Source organism: Kwoniella dendrophila, chromosome 8 (genome assembly GCF_036810415.1).
Source record: "Kwoniella dendrophila CBS 6074 chromosome 8, complete sequence".
Lineage (NCBI taxonomy): Eukaryota > Fungi > Basidiomycota > Tremellomycetes > Tremellales > Cryptococcaceae > Kwoniella > Kwoniella dendrophila.
The window spans coordinates 516,123-535,251 of NC_089483.1; the positions used below are offsets into that span (position 1 = coordinate 516,123).

The following is a 19,129-nucleotide window of genomic DNA, read 5'->3' on the forward strand; positions in this document are numbered from 1 at the left end:
GGATGTTTCATCATAATGAGCAGAACCGAAGAATGTTCTTTAGTACGAGTTGTATATATATATATATATATATTCTGAACCAAATACAAAACATCATAGATTAGACTAATTGCTCATTTATTCGGCAAAGTTAGTCTGATTCAATCAATTCTTATTTTGATAGTGAGTAACAAAACATCCTCATAAATTGGTATCAGACTAAAGTCCCAGACAGTACAATTGTATACGACTGTAGGTGAGGTAGCTTCTCACTTATAAACAGCTACAAATGAATGAAGATCTACGAGTTTTGATAAAAGGTTAAGTTACGCTTAAACGTAAAAAATTAAGTGAGGCATTTCTTGTTCTCAATTCTTTTCCCACTCTTATTCACATTTACCATTATTTTCTCACTGTTATATATAGACTATATAACACACTCACTGTTTTTTTTTCTTTTGGTTATAAATTCCAGTCGAAATTTTAGGAAGAAAATCATAAATCAATTGCGCCGCTCGCGTAATTTGTTTCTGTTTCTTAAATATACTTAAACAATCTATAATTCTTCATATTAGATATCTTCGAAAAGGAATAGAATTCAATCTAATCGCGGAGGTATAAAGAACTATTGATTGTATAGAATACCCCTAAACTCACACAAGTATACATATAGAATACATATATTATTCAAAATGTCGCAAATAGTTGATACTGACCCACATACTCAAAAACAACCTCAAGCTCAAACGCAAATATCACCTGAATCGCCTCCTACGCATTTATCAGTACCTTCTTCAATATCATTGTCCATTCCATTTTTTTCAAGATCATCAACTTCAACTACCAATACAACATCAAGTTATTCGTACAGTTCAAGTGAACTTCAAACTTCATATTCGGATTTTTCTAACGATAACGATAATGATAACTATGATTATAACGATCATCATCGAAGTCAACATTCTTTTAATACATATTTGAATCCAAATTTTAGACTAGTAGATCCAAAATCACAATCACTTCATAAATCGTTTTCAAATACAAGCTCAATCAGAAGTATAAGACCAGAATTAAAAAAAATGCCTAGTTGGAATAATCAAACTTGGTCACCTAGATCATCAACTGAATTCGGTACATCACAAAGGGATTTTATCGATTTTCAAAGACGTCAATCAGATGAAAGTGATAATTCAACCACTTCAGATGTCCGAGCTCATGATGGTAAAGATGTTGAGAGTAATGATGATGGAAGAAGAAGAAAAAGAACAAGTTTGATCAAGTTAGATTTCAGTACTTGGGGGAGAAAATCAAAGAATATATTCTCAAGTCCAAAGAAGAACTCGATCTCAATTTCAAGCTTTAAAATCAAATCAAATTCGATAGATTCGAGGTTTGAGAAAGAAGGACAGTTTCACTCAGACGGAAGCAATGCGGACGATACATTTAATCCATTACAAAGAGTATGGGCAAGAAGAGATGATGAACTTATAGAAAGAGAAAGAAGAGGTTCAGATTGGCCACCTACTCGAACAAGAGAATTAACTTTAAATTTGAGTTTAACAAGTATTCCAACTTTTATTGATGAGAATAATGATCTTACCAATACAACAAGTTCTGAAGGAGCTGAACAATCTTCCTCAAGCGAAATACCATTTACACAAAGAGTTGATACACCTTTAGAAATGCCTTTTTTACCAAAATTGAATTTACGTAAATCACATTCTTCTGTTTTATCACCTGTTTTAGATGGTGAAGAAGAGGTAGAAGAAGAAACTAAAATTGACAATACGGAAATTGAAAGTAATAAAATCAAGCAAGAAGAAGATAATTCACCAAAACCGGACACAGAAAAAGAAGAATTCTTCACACCATGTTTTAATCCTTCATCCAGTTTTAATAAATCAACTTATCCAAGTAGATTAGGTCGTTCCACTGTCAACGTAGTTTCAGCAATCAATAAGGAAACCGAGATACAAAGAAATATCGAAGAATCATCCCCAATCTTCGATTGTTCAATATTTTCACCTAGACCAGATTCGAAGATTTTACCCAGAGCACCAATCTTAAAAGCCCTCGATAGAAATGATTCACCATCTTTACCCATCTCTCCATTAGATTTGCCTTCGATAAGTTCATTTTCATCTGTTTTATTTCCGACTTTGGATAATACTTCAAAAATTAGCAATATCACCGAAACTCAAACAGAGATAGATACTAAAGTAGGAGCCGACAATTCATCACCATCTTCAATTATCATACCTACTCCAAGAAGAAGTTTACCTGATCAATCAATTGAATCAATTCTAAATCCATCTTTGGTTCAAATGTCTCTAGGTAGAAAATCATCTTTAACTGAAAGAAGACCTTCATCCAGAACTTCTTTCGGTTTACCTTCAACAGTTTCAACTGAAAGTCCATCTTTAGGGGTATTACCAAGAAGGAGAATGTCTGTAATTATTAGACCATCAGTTTTACCTTGTCCTACACCACCTTCTTTATTAACTTCACCAAAAACTTTAGGTAACGAATATTTACCTTCATTTAATTCTAATGTACCTTTATTTTCACCTTGTTCAATAAGTCCAACTCAATCAATCTTCAATAGCCAAACTTCATCTTTGGCTTTAGGAGGTTCCATATCAGGTTTACCAATAAGAAGAGGTAGAGGCAGTTTGAAAATGAAATTACCTCCATCATATCTCGGGAATTCAAATGGTTTAGGTTTAGGCTCAGAAAAGAATGATCAAGAACCTGAAAAAGAAGAACATATTCCTACTCCTGGAACGTTTGGTTTAGAAAGCGAAAAAGATAAAATGGATCAAGTTGAAGTTAACCCTTATTTCGCCTAATTATGATTAATGAGCTTTGATGATGCGTTATGTTAGGGCTGAGCCCAGATTAATGACGAAACTATCGGTATCCAATATTTGTAAATGAAATATGCATACAATTATAATGTTACTGCGGTTCTATGTTGTCGTTAATTATCGTTGATGAGAGGACGCCTTTCGCTATCTTGTGGATCGATTGTACTGATAGGATTACCGAAATCATCGATTCCAAGACTCTTTTGCCTTCGCTTCCACAGAATGCAGATAACCTGATGATGAATAATCTGTGAGCTTAGCACGTTTGGGAAAACAAGTGACCGAAAGCTGACTTACCAGTAAAGCCCCTTGCATAGCACCAGTAACAGCATAAGCTAACCAGCTTGTCCAATCTGTACCTGGTCTGAATACCAAACTCAAGACGAAAAGAACACTTCCCGGGACTTGAATAGCCATCGTGCCTAAACTCAAAGCTCCAACAAGTTTGGTATGATATGTTCTGTATATCTGAGGAGCATACTGCAGGACAGCTAATATTGTTCCAGATATACCTAGGAAAGTGGCTAAGTAGCGTAGATAGGGATGTGCCGGGATCGTATCGGGTAAGACAAGAAGCAACGAGATGGATAAAAGGAAGAGGAGGGATCTATATATGTACATCATGGTCAGTTAGCAGTATATCTTCCTAAGGATTATGACTTTGCAAGGCAAAGGATCCTACTCACAAGTGTAACAATACCACTAAGCCAAGTGTCACCGCTAATCTCCATTCCGGTGTAGTAGTTACGGTTCCACCGTTGTTTGAAGACGGACTTTCACCAGACTCATAAATGCTTGTAGCACCATAATCTCCATTGACATCGGATTCTAGTGGCATCACTCGTTGGTATTTGAGATGTTTAGGGAAATAAGTAAGGTACAGGACCAAGCTTTATGCTGAGTCAGCAAGGATAAGGTCTACGACCAGACTCTAGCTCACATTATGGTGAATAACAACCATTGTAGAGTGACTTGAAAGAATCCAAGCAACGATTCAAAGCATCTACCAGCACTCTATCATCCATATTCAACTACCATTATGCCAAACCCCACATCCATGCCGCTGAGACTTACAATTATACTACAACACCTGAATAGCGGCCATTGTACTATAAGTAGATTGAGCATCCCAGATGCCGATGAGGTCGCTCCAAGCAACAAGTACCACTGATCATCGTTTTAGCTACATCCAAAGTCACTTGTAAATCGATAGCGTACCGGTGAGAAGCCTTCCGATGTTTTAGCATTAATGATTCGGAAATGCTACAGTGTATCATCAGCGACTAGACTGACAGAGTGAAGGGAGAGGCTCATACTTACTTGAGGGAGATAGCTTACGACCAGTCCCGTGCATAGCATCAATGATAATACAAGAGTTGGAACATCGTGAGTCTAGTGGGAATGTAAGCTACTTCCGACACGTTGTTCATACGACAAAAAAATATGATAGCTTACTTCAGGACATCGCGGAGCCACAGGAGGCAGATCGCGAGATGCCATCTTATATTCTGGTGTCAGACTTTGTTGTTGAGAGCGAACAGATGAGAAGTTATATGAAATATGGAGGGGATAAGGTAACAAATATGCATTGACATGACCTGAGGTCAAGTAGTGGTTCAACCGGGTAATCATAGCGAAACAGCATTTAGCGGGGTCTCCAAATCTTGGCATGTGCTGAGACGGAATCAAATACTCCCACATTCAGAATGCCACTTGACGAGATCATAAAATTCCCGCTAAATTCCGTCAGTCCGTAAAAAATTGCTGCTAGCCTGCATGATCGTTTTGGATGCTGCTCGTCTGTTGTTGCATGGTATTTTTCAGTTTTCAATTTTGTTCAAAGTTACTCTTATTTCTCTTCTTCATCCATCAAAACCAAATACGACAAAACAAAATGGCCCCAAAGAAAGTTAGAGCTCCTCAAGAGCAAGCTGCTGTCAACCTCGGTCCTAACGCTGCCGAAGGTGAAAATGTTTTCGGTGTTGCTCACATCTTCGCCTCGTAAGTTGTTTTTCGTGATTCAACATGGGATTAGGAATGGATGGGTTGAAGGAGATTAGGTGTAGCTTGACATGATACATGAAGTCGAATAATCTGTAGACTGATAAGGATTGACTAATACCTTGTATTCATTTTACAGATTCAACGATACCTTCGTCCACGTTACCGATCTCTCCGGTAAAGAAACCATCTCAAGAGTCACTGGTGGTATGAAAGTCAAAGCTGATAGAGATGAATCATCTGTAAGTTGTTTTCCTGTTGTGCAGTAGTGTTGTCCATCAACTCATTTGATTCATCCACTACATTTGCTAATCATAAATTTCCATGTTCTATTAGCCTTACGCTGCGATGTTAGCTGCCCAAGATGTTGCTGCCAAATGTAAAGAAGTTGGAATTACAGCTTTACACGTCAAACTTAGAGCTACTGGTGGTACCGGAACCAAACAACCAGGTCCAGGTGGACAAGCAGCTTTAAGAGCTTTAGCTCGTGCTGGTATGAAAATCGGTAGAATTGAAGATGTTACTCCAATTCCATCAGATTCTACTAGAAGAAAGGGTGGTAGAAGAGGTAGAAGACTTTAGGTCATTTACATCTTGTCTATATCCCTTATATACAACAATCTTGTATCTTTTTTCTTTCCTTTTTGATGGATCAATTAAAATCGGATTAAATTAGATACCAAGAAAAAAAGTAAAAAAAAGTTTTAGTCGTATTTGGTCGCCGCGTAGCACGCACTAATTGCATATTCTCCTTTTTTTACATCTATACATCTTTCATTAGTTCTATAGAAACATAAACAATCAGATATGCTATTATTCCGTGGCTCGCCTGCTACCTGAACTTGTCGAAAGTTGCGAATGTTAGTCTTTGCATGCGTGGTGTGGTACATTTGATCCATACCTCATTACATTTGCGTCATTGTTCTTGTTCTGTAGATAATAGCATAGACTGTAAGGCTACATGTTCAAATACAATATAAGTTTTTTGATTTGTGAGTTCAGGAAATATAGCGTTTTATTTGTGTGCCTCTGACATTTGTATGCGTGGGAATATACACAGCCTAACTGCTAGATTCACATTCAACGCCTAAATATAAGCTTGAAACTGAGACTGACGTTCAAATTTACGCATGCTGTGCAGCTGATCATCACTCACGGAACGATGGATGCAAATGACGAAAGTAGTTAAGAAGGATCAAAGTGGAGCGTTTGATCAAAAGACTCACTTCCTGGAGTATCCAACAGATACACAACAGTCAAAGGTAGCTCTAGCTTTAATGATTTTAGCGAATTTGACCGAGGTTATGGTATAATCAGAAATTGCGATACTATCTTCATTGAATGCCAGGAGGAGGAAGATATATAAGAGACTTCCGTCTTCGTTTCAATTCCATCTAACCAATTCAGCTTTAATCAAAACATACGATACTACGATAACATATCTTCTGCACACTCAAGTATATCTTAACTGTTTCTACTACATAATCATCAAATAAATCAAATCACCATGATATCATTCATCTCATTATTCTCCATTGCTTTACTCTCGATATTATCTATCAATGCTGCTCCTTTAGTCAAGAGAGTAGATCAAGTCAAATTTACAGGTTATTGGCCTGAGAAATACGTAGAAATAGCAGGTTATAATAGAGGTTGGACAGGTGGTTCAGGTAATTATACGTTGTAAGTTGATTTGCATATGTCCTGGTTTGTAGTTCCTCGATGTCAAACTGACATATATATTCGAACAATAGTACTGGAATTTTAACATATCCTGGACAAAATGCAACCAACGAAACAATCATCTTTGAAAATAAAGCTATTCATTCTTATATCTATCATTTCGGTGATATAGATTCATATCCTCAAGACAGTACCTTGTAAGTATGACCTTTCATGTTCTGCATATATCGATCGTTACTCCTATCCATCACCCTCTCGGACCGACACCCTTGATCCACTCCGATTGAAGTAATCATACATGAGAAACAACCAGATCATAAAGCTAACATACTTCCCTTTTACAGCCAATTCCGAATTGAGGACGCAGCCGATTCAACACTATATGATGAAGGACCCGTATTACCTATTATCTCGAAAGAGGAAGCTTTCGGTACTCCTTCAGCCAGCGCTGAAACTCCCGCCCAAACTGAATAAGCCAATTCTCGAGAGAACCGATAATTTCTCTCTGCAGGAGGAATGACTTGAAAACTATCATTACATAATCAACCCATTAACCGTTTCAGCAAGTATAATAACATCATTTGTATAATACAAAAGGATCAAAGAATGAATTAAAACCCAAGTATAATATAACATTCAATATTCACCACTACCATACGTATCATGCATGTCATTCATTTATAACCAATTGTCCACAAGAACTACGTTTGTTCAATTCACGTGTTGCAGAGTATGGTTATTTCGATCTATCGCTGGTATTCCGATCGTGCCTTGAAATATGGTACGGGGATAAGGGTAAAATAAGCCGTTGATAGTGAAATAATTGACAAGTGAGAATAATATAACGATAGTCACCTTACCGGCTCAACATCGTCATCGTTAGCAGAATATAAATAATGAATCAAATTGGCTTGGGAAAAAGTCAATAGACAACTGATTCGTGTCTTATGCATTTCGACAACGCTTGATCATTGTCTTACATCTTCAAAACAAATATATATATACTTCTTGTTGTGTCTTTTGCACTCTACCAAGAATACTAACGTCAAAATAGTCATTGAAGACCTCTTCTACTACATTAAAAATGGATTACGCATACGGTTTACTCGATAAAGGTTATATACCTGATGCTGCTTTGAGACCTGTTATCAGACAATTGTGTCGAAAGAGATTAAGGGAGATTGATCATGGTGAGTTACTGAGATCAGGAAGAAGGGTCATAGGTCGATAGAAGAGATAAGAGAAATAATGGTGATCAAGGGAAGAAGAGACCGAGGATGTTGCAAGGAGCATACTATGAAGTATTCGTGAATATCCTTCACGATAAATCGCTAATTATCCTACGCTGTCCATTCTGATAGGATCATTTGGAGCAAATCACGAAGCTAAAATGGAATTTGTAAGAGATTTACATAGTAGACCAATAGCAACACATACATCTGAAGCCAATGAACAACATTATGAAGTTCCAACATCTTTCCATGCATTATGTATGGGACCAAGAATGAAATATTCATCATGTTTATGGGAAGATTTAGATAATCCTTCTGCACCAAAGATTAAAACTTTAGCTGAATCTGAAGATTTAATGTTATCTTCTTATTGTAAAGATGCAAAATTAGGTAGAGGTTTAAGAAATGTTGGTGATCCAAAAGATGGTGGTGAGGTCGGTAAAGAAGGTGAAGGTTTGAAAATTCTCGATTTGGGTTGTGGTTGGGGTAGTTTAGGTTTATTCTTAGCTGAAGTGAGTATTATCATTACCCTAATCTGAATATATAGTCAATACATAGTCAACTGGAAGAAGTTATTGAATCACGAATGAAACAATGTGAAGTGTGAGCTGATACAACTTATTGCATATACTACAGCACTACCCTCTTGCTCAAATCAAGATGCTTTCAAACTCGCGTACACAAAAAGAATACATCGATTCGGTTGCTGCTGAAAAAGGATATAAGAATGTAACAGTCATCACTGGTGATGTAAACGTTTATGACTTTGAGGAGAAAGAACAGTAAGTAAAATCCAACGCACATATGTTTATCGTCAAATTGATAAGAAAGTAAAGCTAATAATACCACCAATTCCCATGACTATTTCATATTTCTATAGATTCACACATATAATGTCAATTGAAATGTTTGAACATATGAAAGCTTATGGAACATTATTTAAAAAGGTTTCTACGTGGTTACAACCTGGTGGAAAATTATTTATACATATATTCTGTCATCGAACACAACCATATCATTTTGAATCTGATGATGGATGGATGGCACAAACTTTTTTTAGTGGTGGAACAATGCCTTCATTTGATTTATTTACATATTTTCAACAAGATTTAATTTTAAAAAATTCAAAATGGATTAATGGTACAAATTATTCAAAAACTTTAGAAAGTTGGTTAATTAATCAAGATAAAAATAGTAAAAAAGCTATGAAAGAATTAATTGATAATTTAGGTGAAGATCAAGGTAAGAAAACTTATTATAGATTTAGAGTTTTCTTTATGGCTTGCGCAGAATTCTTTGCTTTAGATGGTGGTGAAACTTGGGGTGTAGGTAAATATCTTTTTGAAAAGAGATAGATAATGATGAGTACATCAGATTAGATTGTTTTGGGCTACGAGGAGAAACATTAAAAGTTGCGAGATGTTCAGCTTAAAGAATGAGGATAGAAGGGAAGAGATACTCTCTAAAATAAGCCATTTATAGATTTCATGCATATGTACCACGTAACACAGAGAACCGCTCCAAATGTTGCTGATAGCGATATGTGTGAGATTGAGGAATGGCATCTGGCCATGCAATAATGTAACGTTTCCAATTGCATGGAAACAGAACAATTCAGATATTGGATGAACTACTTGGGATCTGTGAGTTTGTGTTTTTCAGTGCATTTCATCATCTAGCTCTGTATAGGATACAATCTATATTTTACTTGTCTACGTTTATCTTCTTTCTAAACCTTCTTCAGTGTACCAATTGAGACCTAATAGAGCTAATGTTCGGAAAGGTATATGAAATCAGCTCCCTTTATAAATAAAATGACGCTCAATCTGAGAAAGCATATGTCAATGATCACCAATAAATGTCACTCACAAGGCTCTTTCAACGTTTTATGTTGATAACCTAAAACAGCTAAACCACCAGCTTCTGCACTAAAATGATAACCGGTTTTAATCGGTAAATCACACCATCTAGCGATAAACGATCTTGAAAAATGACCATGTGAGAAAATGATAACATCTGCATAATCTGCTTCTTCTGGTGTATCTGCTGCGTCTTCGGCCTACGAAGTAAGAAAAGGATACAACATTCAGCATTTGATATATATGTGAATATGAAGCGAGTTGTCCATAATCAAAACTTTGGAGCATTCTTCCTATCAAGCAGGAATGGGTTTAACTTACAGCTTTATGAATAGCTCTAACTTTTGAAATTACTCTATCAACTCTTTCAGTCATTTGTTCAGGTGATTCTCCTGGTGTTTCACCAGGTGGACAACTATTTCGTCAAATTAGATAAATCAGTAACTTTCGAAGATATAAAATTGATTTTGAAACTTCTGATTTCTTATCCATTAAGATATATCCTTAATGAGATACAAAAGGAAGATTTACCCATCAGACCAAATATCCCAATCAGCTTTGTCTTTTCTAATATCTTTAGTTAGCATCCCTTCATATTTTCCATAATCCCATTCTCCAACATCAGGATCTGTTTCAAAATTACATTTGGTTGGTTTGTTATCGCCAAATAACTGATTTAAAATGAACAGTATAATCAATTAGCATGAATTTAACCAGATATCAATGTAAGATTTGGTATTTATGAATTCGAAGAGCATATCGAGCATATCTGCTGCCACTTAAAGATGTGTATTGATAAACATGAATGGTGTAGACTTACTAATTCAGCAGTACGTTGAGCTCTTTGACGAGGTGAAATGAAAATATGTCTTAAATGATTTGGGTTGATTAATTCTGTTACGTACAGTACAAGTACAGTTTCATAAAGTCAATTTATCTACAGTATTATAGTAAAACAAACAATGACACGAATATTGATTGACATTGACTTACTTCCTTTACCCATCATCTTTGGACTCATCTCTTTAACCATTTTTTCACCATTTTCAGTTAATGGAATATCTGTTACACCGGTCTAATCAAACCCCATTTTATCCAATGGATAGATAGATAAGTAAATCATGTTCAACAAATTAGCATTTTTTTTCCGTCAAGAGGTTTTTGAGTTCTACTTGGAATTTCTCCAGACTCGATTCTGCATTTCATTCATGAAGAGCTTAAAACGTACATGTCTACCATTTAAAGACCATTCAGTTTCTCCATGACGGATTAAATAAACTCTTGGCATTCGTCGACCCATTTTATATACAGTTTTCTGTTATTAGCAATCGTTGAGGAAGAAGTCAAGCAAGTGAAGGAAAATATTATTATTGTATTTACGAAAATAAAATGGAAAAATTGTATGTCCATATATATGGCTTTGATGGAAATAGAATTCACGTCATATCGGACAGTAAAAGTCGGACCGGGCTCTAAGATATATATGTCATCGTTATTACAAACATTTGTATTGCCTGATCACTTGTGGGAAGTGAAATTAAGGAAAATTTCTAATGCTTCTGTAATGCTGAATGGCAGTCAACGAGATTTTAGGAATCGACGTCATGTTTGAATGATATTCTTGGTGTCATTTTTGATGGTATGCATCATATTGAAACGATAACAGTATGTGGATAGGCTATGGTATATGATCTAACACACAATAATAGTGCTTTGAAGACTTACTTAGACTGGTTCAATTGGCAGTAAATTCGATATTTGATGCTCATATAGCTTGAATTATTCGTAATGATCTCGAGAGAAGTGTATCGTTCCATCGCTAATTCAAATCTTTGAGCTAATCAACTTGACATGTACCGCTTATTGAGGTTCGCTTCCGCTAATATGCACTCATCAGGCCGCTATTATAAAGGTGTAGAACGATTGATAACTCACGTTCGACGATGCTTTGATAGGTGCACTATGTACCTTGTGCCACTTATGCTACGCGGATACTCCACTCAGTTACAGGTTACTCGGTTACTTTACTGTACTGCACATTCACGCTTTGGGACATATCCGATTCAATCTACTGAATACTTATTGACAGGATATCTGACTTGGATCATTCTTCTTCTCATCTTCATCTTTCTCATAGTCTTATCATACATACATTTCGAGCAAACAATAGTAAATATGACAGTGATCGATTCCATCAAAGCAGTATTTTCATCCTCTTCTTCAGAGTCCACCTCTACCTCTACTCCTCATTCCAACTCAACTACTACCTCCACTGGTCCTTCTTCAGAAACACTTAAACCTCATCCAGAAGGAAACGCTCCAGCTCATCCATCTAATCCAGATGCTAAAGCTGTACCTGAACAAGCTGTTTTATCTGATAAACCAGTATTTGATCAAAATAAAGTAACGGTCATTTTCGTTTTGGGAGGTCCAGGTGCAGGTAAGTGTAGCGTGTAATTATAGGTGGATGAATTGTCGGTGCTATACGTTTCATGAACAACGCCAGGGATTCAGAGTAGATAGTTATTAGAGTGAAGGAAGAATTGCCCTAGAAAAGGAACTTGTATTAATCATTCCTGCTTGTTGCTATAGGTAAAGGCACACAATGTGAAAGATTGGTAGCAGATTATGGATTCAAACACCTTTCTGGTAAGTCATGAGTTATAGTTTAGACAGGCTCTTTTGATTCAGTCAAGTAGAAATTGATATCTGTCATTTCGCAGCCGGTGATCTTCTTAGAGAAGAAAGAAATAGACCTGGATCAACATATGGTGAATTGATTACAGAATACATTAGAGAAGGTAAGATTGTACCTCAAGAAGTAACTATTAAAGTGAGTTTAGCTATTATTATCTCACAAAGTTAATTCATTTAGCTAATCTAATTTGTGAATCATTAAATCTCGATAGTTACTTGAAAATGCGATGTCATCAACTTTATCATCACCACCATCATCACAAAATGAAGCATGGTCAAATGGTAAAGGTAGATTTTTGATTGATGGATTCCCAAGAAAAATGGATCAAGCTTTAAAATTTGATGAATCAGTTGTAAAATCAAGTTTTGTTTTATTCTTTTCAACTACTGAAGCTATTTTATTAGAAAGATTATTAGAAAGAGGTAAAACTTCTGGAAGAGATGATGATAATAAAGAATCTATTGTTAAAAGATTTAGTAAGTTTCATTTGATATATCAGGACGTAATCATCAGGTAATGCTGTAATTCATGTCATCTGATATTGACCACATTAATAATTCTATACAGGAACTTTCGTCGAAACTTCTATGCCTGTTGTTGATTATTATAGAAAACTTGGAAAAGTTGTTGAAGTGAGTCTTACGCTATTCATGTCGTTACGACTCATAGCATATATCACAACCGTTCAATTGTAAATGGAAGCTAATTTCTTGTCTTCCTCTCATCATAGATCGACTCCTCACCTCCAATCGACGTAGTATACGAAAAAGTTAGAGTCGAAATGGATCAAAGATTAGGTAACCTTAATTCCTCATCTTTGGACACCACTTCTCAACCTCAAGTACCAGCTGCTTCCTCCAATACCACTTCAACAGCCACCAGATCAAATGCTACTGGTGAGGCCCCAATTCTCGCCCCTGCAGTATAATTTGTAGAACGCTTTCAAAGGCACAGTAAATCGAATAATGTTGCTTCTTCACAGTGCTCAGATAGATAGAGTCCGGATAGATAGATTAGACGGTGATATTAATCATTAATTCATATTCGAGCTGGTTGCTTCCTTTCTTTCATGAATGTTCTTTGCTTGCTATGTAAAAATCAAAACCCATATTTACTAGATGCTATCAAAGGATGATCTCGCTAGAATTGTTATATAGAGTATATGCATTATTAAATACCATACATTAAATTCGTAAACTACAATGAACCAAGATTCGAGAATCAAGCAAAACGAGAGCTTTAATAAGCATCGACTTGCATTGGCATTCCACCTTCAAAACCATTAACATAACTAGCATTGTTAACTTGATAAGCTTTAACTCTATCTTGACCTGCTTTATAAGCTGATTCAAACAATAAAGGTTTCTTTCTTGGTAAGAATGGTGCGGGAGTGACGATTGCAGCGCTGATATAGACACCAAGTTAGCTCAATTCAGGATCCGGTTATATTTTTACATTAAAACTCACAGAGAAGTACCACAACCAGGCGCAGGTGTACCCATAATAATACATTCTGAAACACCTTGAATCTCATCCTTTTTGGAGTATAATGAGGCATCGAACTATTGGAAAGGTAAAAAGGCATTGGTCAAAAAAATGTCATTGTGAGTAGAAAAGAGGAGTGGTATGGGACAAGCTATGTATAGAGGACAAGGTAGGATAGAAGGGGTGTTTTGGGAGAGGTGTCGAGGGAATTGTGAAAGGGGAAAAAAAAACTTACCAAATGATCAGTAGTCTTTTCGAAAGAAGCCAACATTAAAACTGAATCTTTCATTTTTTGAACACCGAATCTAGTTATACCTAAAACTTCACCTTTATAAGTCATTACATCACCTAATAACATTACATGTCTTGGATCAATTGACATTCCATGTGATTTCATCGTATGTTGAATTTCATTATAAATTGTTGATCTTGCAGCTTCAATACCTAAAACTTGTTGAGTTTCCATAACATGATTTGTTTTTGTTTTTAATCCATTTACACCTTCTGTACCCATAACTTCAGATAATCCATATCCAGTAACTAATAATTTATGCAAACTTTCATTTTTTTCATCTTTAGTTACTACACCTCTTTCAATTGAAGGTAATCCTTTAACTTGTATATCTGCTATAGCTCTTTTCAGGAATTTTAATCTTTCATAAATCCCACCAGAATTTATGTTTTTCGAATTTTCCTTATCGGGTTTAGGTGGTTCATCAATCCATAATCTAACTCTTGATGTTTTTTCCGATACATGTATTGATCCTTCAGGTATTTTCAATTTTGGTGCGGCTACCAATGCCCATTTGATCGATTCTAATGTGATTTCAAGCTAAAAAGTAGTAAAGTTTGGATATCGAATCAATCTCTATATTCACCAGATCACAAATCTTATGTACTCACCTGTAATCTTCTGACAGCTTTCATATCGATATGAATTTCGATATAAGCATTGGCGTTGGTCCAACTTTCTTCAATGCAAGAAGCGATCTATGGCAAAGAAAGGATTAGTATATATGAAGACAGGTGAATTCTTTATGAGTTTTCACTCACATCACCTAAAACGGTTTTTTCTATTCTACCTTTAACTATTCTTGCCGCAGTTTCAGATTCTGGTATATTCATTTCAGCGGTAATAATAGGAGTTGAAATAACTTTTGCTGCATTAATAATTTCTTTTATACGTGGTACACCTAAAGTAACATTCATTGAAGCTACACCAGCAAAATGGAAAGTTTTCAATGTCATTTGTGTACCAGGTTCACCGATTGATTGTGCACCGACTGCACCAACTGTAGAACCAGGTTCGATTTTTGCTCTTAAATATCTGATTCTGCAATTTTCGATGAATGAGTTTAATTGGGATTCTGTGACTTTATTTGCATTTTCTAAAACTTGTCGGATAGCACCTATTTACAATACAATAAAAAATTAAATGTCAGCTTTGATTCTGTCTTCGTGAATACCCAATTTGATGATTTTACCAAACTTACGGTCCTCAGAAACCAATAAATCTTCATATTCTTCCGCCATAGCTTTATCATCCGCATCAGGTAAACCTCTTGCTACACGTTGATCAACCATAGTTTTAACGATCTTTTCCATGATGAAGTTGTATGTTGTCTCCCTATATTTCTCATGACATCCTTCCCAACCTTTAAGTACAGGTGGAATAGTATATGGAATTGGTTCTTCTTCTACAATTCTTCTACCCCTGCCTTTCTTCTGAAGTGGTGGAGGAGGAGGTATAATTGATTCAGGGTATATACGTTGAGCAATTTCTCTTACTTCGTAAGGTAATAATGCTTTTCCTGATCTATCGGCAGTTCGCTACGAAGATAAAATACATAACAAGATTAGCTAGATCACAAACGATGATAACTAGCGCTGAAGATAAACTTACACAAGCATGAGTCCAACTTCTAACATATTCAACAGGAGTAGCATCACCTTCTAAACAAGCTGGATCTAACATATCATCACCATATTGGAATTGAACTACACCACCAACACTGTTCCTTACACTTAAATCGTAATGTGTAGATAAATCTTCTAAAGCTTTCATCAAACGACGAGCCATATAACCAGTTTCAGCAGTTTTGACTGCAGTATCAACTAAACCTTCTCTACCTGACATAGCGTGGAACAAGAATTCCGTGGGCGTTAAACCTGAAAAGAAAGAATTTCTAACGAAACCCTTTGATGGTGGATTTTTAGATTTTTTCTTGAAATGTGGTAATGATCGATCTTGGAAACCATTTCGTACACGAGAACCACCAATAATTTGTTGACCTACACAGGCGACCATCTGCGCGACATTGATAACGGAACCTATGGATCAGGTATATTAGTTTTGAATACATCGTTGCGCTGACAAACGTTAGCAGACTCACCTTTAGAACCGCATGTTGCCATGATAAGAGGAGCATTATGTCTACTTAATTCCTGCATACATATCTTACCGACTGCTTCTCTGACATCTGATAATGTTCCAGAGATTTTCTGTTCTAAAGTAGCTTCTTGATCACAACCTGGAGAATTTTCCAATTTACCTTTTTTAGCTAAATTAATATAATCATCACAATTTTCATAAGCTTTTTCAACTTTAGCATCTTTTGAATTGAATAACACAGGTCCAGGAATAACATCGTTTATACCTAAAGAAAATCCAATATTTGCTAAAAATCTTGCTGATAATTTGGCTAATCTATTCATCGCTTTCGCAGCTTCTTCAGGTCCATAATCTCTCAATATAACACCAAATACTGAATTTTTCTTACCATCACCAACAGTATTTTTATCGAATACACCACACATAATTTGACTATTTTGAATGACTAAATATCCATCATTAGGTGACATATCAGGTGGAAATCTATCTGATTTAGCTGGATCAACTAAAGTACGACATTTGGCTTCTAGATTTACTAAAACATGAGAATCCTTATTGGGTTTCATAAGAAGATTGAATATTTGTTTACCCGTCCACATTCGGACTGGTTTCCAAATTACTGGAGGAGGTAATTCTATTGGTAAATTAGCATCCCCAAGATAAGATGCTATTTGAGCAAATTGTTGACGATCAAAAAATCTATCTCGCCGCGAAAGAAGATAAGATGCAGTAATGAAATCTTGAATGGCTGCAATGATGGGTTCTCCATTACGCGGTGTTACCAAGTTCTTCTTCACGGACATCAATTCTAACGCTTCTGTTCTAGCTTCTTCGGTCTGTGGTACGTCTAAAAGGGTGATTAGCTAAATCAGTTCACTTACCTAGGATTGAGGATGACTTACGCAAATTCATTTCGTCACCATCGAAATCTGCGTTATAAGGATTACATACACACTCATTCAATCGGAACGTTCGCCATGGCCGTACTCGCACTCTATGACACATGATCGAAAGTTTATGCAAAGACGGTTGACGATTAAATAACACAATACTGAAGCTGGCGTCAGCATTGAGCGTTTCCGCAGGAAGGGCAAACTCACTCTCCATCCCGTACATGTCGATGCACTATATCACCTATCTGTAGATCTCTCGCCCATCGTTTTCTAGCTTCTCGATCTTTCATAACATGCAACGCTATTCGCATAGGCGGCTGACCATTATCACCTCTTCTTTCTAAAACATTAGCACCAGGATGTAACCTGGATCCATTAACGATAGCGTCTTGCATCGCTGCCTTATTGTAGTCGGTGACACGTTCTGGGTAAGATAATTTGACAGCGACCTTTTCCGGTACAGCAACCTATTTAGAAGCGGAGTAAGCTAGTTTTCACATCCATTATTGATTTTGAGCTCACCTCATCAATTCTTAGATTTGGATCGGGTCCAATAACGGTACGACCAGAGAAATCCACACGTTTACCAGACAAGTTACCTCTGAATCGACCTTGTTTACCCTTCAAACGCTGTACAAACCCTCTTATAGGTTTAGCTCCTAGTGTTTGCATACCCGGTGCTTGAGAATTAATATATAGAGCAACGGATTGACCCAATGCTTCCCAATTTGACTATAAAGCAGGTTAGCCTTTCCTACGATGTTTTCCTACAATGTTTTCCTACAATGTTTTAACGTTAGGGATTCAGCTACTCACAGTAATTAACTCAATACCCATACCCTTGTCCATCATGATAGATAAATTATTATTGATATTTACAATCTCCGCTAATTTTGCAGTCAAATCGTCTTCATTGTTTCCTGCTTCTGATGCTACGGAAGGTCTAATACATGGTGGAGGTACTGATATATATTGCCATATATAATCTTCTGGTCTACCTATATCTGGATGTAATGAAAGCAATTCACAATCCTGTATAAAGGTCGCAACAATGATCAGCTTCTTGATGACGAAAGTGGCATCTTAGTATTTCAGCTGACTTACTTCTGCAGTAACTCTCTTGAACAAATCTAAAACTTTAAGAGGATTTAAATCTTCTACAGCTTTATTTAAATGAGTCGCAACAGCAGAATTGTCAGCTACGGCAGTTTTGAAAGTACCCATCCATTCTTCTTTCAAGGCAGCCATCTTATTTGCTCTATAAGGTTCATGACTAATTTTCATTGGACCAGATTTTTTAACAACACCATTTGCTGAACCGCAATATCCACAAATATTCCTTTTTTTACATAACGTTAATACAGATTTTGCTGCTGATTGCCTCTGTAATGATTCTAATCCAGGTCTTCTAAATCTTTTCAGATATGTTGATCTTTCATTCTGTGGTAATAATACCCTTGCACATGTCTATTCGATTTTATCAATAAATATCAGCTATCATGAAAAATCGAAAGGTACAATAAAGAAAGCAAACTCACTTTACATATACAAGATAACATATTAATAGTAGGTCTGAAATATCCAATATGAAACACAGGTAATGCTAATTTGACATAACCATAATGTCCAACACATTTCGCCGCTTCTTCACCACATGTTAAACATTTCTTTCCTTTTTCATTTGGACCCTATGTGATCATTATCATAAGCTTCTCTGTCTGATCGCTCAGATTCTTCCAGCTTACCATTCGACCATCTAATGGACCATGTCCTGCTGTTGTTCTACTTCCATCCTCGTGGTTTTGGTACAAATCAGAATGATTGACTTGAACTTCTGATATTTGCACTATATCTTTAGGTGTGAAAGGTTGAAATTGAATATGTTTACTGGTAAAAAAAAAATACGCATAAGCTTGTTAACCTCTTAAAAAAATGAGGATTTCAGCTTACATTCGTCTAGGTACGTCTGAGGAAACATAACGTTTCTCATTTTGATCTATAGGAGCCCAAGGATCCATTTTGACAATTCTACTCCTTTTC

At 36.1% G+C, this 19,129-nt stretch overlaps 8 protein-coding genes across 8 annotated transcripts; 5 read left to right on the forward strand and 3 right to left on the reverse strand.

Moving 5' to 3' along the window:
- Positions 1 to 671: 671 nt before the first annotated feature.
- On the forward strand, positions 672 to 2,828 carry L201_006052 (uncharacterized protein; the record flags this gene model as incomplete). The annotated part of the gene is made up of 1 exon (XM_066221777.1): positions 672 to 2,828. One exon carries the CDS (start codon positions 672 to 674, stop codon positions 2,826 to 2,828), a length of 2,157 nt encoding a protein of 718 aa, XP_066077874.1.
- A 131-nt stretch (positions 2,829 to 2,959) lies between these two features.
- Positions 2,960 to 4,346, reverse strand: L201_006053 (uncharacterized protein; the record flags this gene model as incomplete). The annotated part of the gene is made up of 8 exons (XM_066221778.1): positions 2,960 to 3,079; positions 3,144 to 3,453; positions 3,533 to 3,736; positions 3,787 to 3,860; positions 3,921 to 4,013; positions 4,065 to 4,109; positions 4,167 to 4,238; positions 4,302 to 4,346. 8 exons carry the CDS (start codon positions 4,344 to 4,346, stop codon positions 2,960 to 2,962), a joined length of 963 nt encoding a protein of 320 aa, XP_066077875.1.
- Positions 4,347 to 4,740: 394 nt separating this feature from the next.
- On the forward strand, positions 4,741 to 5,429 carry L201_006054 (40S ribosomal protein S14; the record flags this gene model as incomplete). The annotated part of the gene is made up of 3 exons (XM_066221779.1): positions 4,741 to 4,847; positions 4,987 to 5,089; positions 5,184 to 5,429. 3 exons carry the CDS (start codon positions 4,741 to 4,743, stop codon positions 5,427 to 5,429), a joined length of 456 nt encoding a protein of 151 aa, XP_066077876.1.
- A 925-nt stretch (positions 5,430 to 6,354) lies between these two features.
- L201_006055 (uncharacterized protein) lies at positions 6,355 to 7,004 on the forward strand (the record flags this gene model as incomplete). The annotated part of the gene is made up of 3 exons (XM_066221780.1): positions 6,355 to 6,530; positions 6,602 to 6,727; positions 6,875 to 7,004. 3 exons carry the CDS (start codon positions 6,355 to 6,357, stop codon positions 7,002 to 7,004), a joined length of 432 nt encoding a protein of 143 aa, XP_066077877.1.
- A 610-nt stretch (positions 7,005 to 7,614) lies between these two features.
- L201_006056 (uncharacterized protein) lies at positions 7,615 to 9,117 on the forward strand (the record flags this gene model as incomplete). Its single annotated transcript, XM_066221781.1, has 5 exons — positions 7,615 to 7,720; positions 7,892 to 8,152; positions 8,210 to 8,274; positions 8,399 to 8,544; positions 8,643 to 9,117. The coding sequence occupies 5 exons, from the start codon at positions 7,615 to 7,617 to the stop codon at positions 9,115 to 9,117; spliced, it is 1,053 nt and encodes a 350-aa protein (XP_066077878.1).
- Positions 9,118 to 9,480: 363 nt separating this feature from the next.
- Positions 9,481 to 10,921, reverse strand: L201_006057 (uncharacterized protein; the record flags this gene model as incomplete). The annotated part of the gene is made up of 7 exons (XM_066221782.1): positions 9,481 to 9,530; positions 9,632 to 9,821; positions 9,943 to 10,036; positions 10,153 to 10,292; positions 10,442 to 10,515; positions 10,615 to 10,696; positions 10,850 to 10,921. 7 exons carry the CDS (start codon positions 10,919 to 10,921, stop codon positions 9,481 to 9,483), a joined length of 702 nt encoding a protein of 233 aa, XP_066077879.1.
- Positions 10,922 to 11,796: 875 nt separating this feature from the next.
- L201_006058 (uncharacterized protein) lies at positions 11,797 to 13,247 on the forward strand (the record flags this gene model as incomplete). Its single annotated transcript, XM_066221783.1, has 6 exons — positions 11,797 to 12,061; positions 12,214 to 12,270; positions 12,345 to 12,454; positions 12,531 to 12,795; positions 12,887 to 12,951; positions 13,050 to 13,247. 6 exons carry the CDS (start codon positions 11,797 to 11,799, stop codon positions 13,245 to 13,247), a joined length of 960 nt encoding a protein of 319 aa, XP_066077880.1.
- A 311-nt stretch (positions 13,248 to 13,558) lies between these two features.
- L201_006059 (uncharacterized protein) lies at positions 13,559 to 19,107 on the reverse strand (the record flags this gene model as incomplete). Its single annotated transcript, XM_066221784.1, has 16 exons — positions 13,559 to 13,724; positions 13,787 to 13,881; positions 14,040 to 14,636; positions 14,708 to 14,794; positions 14,858 to 15,213; positions 15,298 to 15,634; positions 15,708 to 16,135; positions 16,198 to 17,043; positions 17,099 to 17,247; positions 17,297 to 17,556; positions 17,612 to 17,821; positions 17,906 to 18,121; positions 18,194 to 18,556; positions 18,628 to 18,777; positions 18,835 to 18,976; positions 19,040 to 19,107. 16 exons carry the CDS (start codon positions 19,105 to 19,107, stop codon positions 13,559 to 13,561), a joined length of 4,470 nt encoding a protein of 1,489 aa, XP_066077881.1.
- Between the last annotated feature and the right edge of the window lie 22 nt (positions 19,108 to 19,129).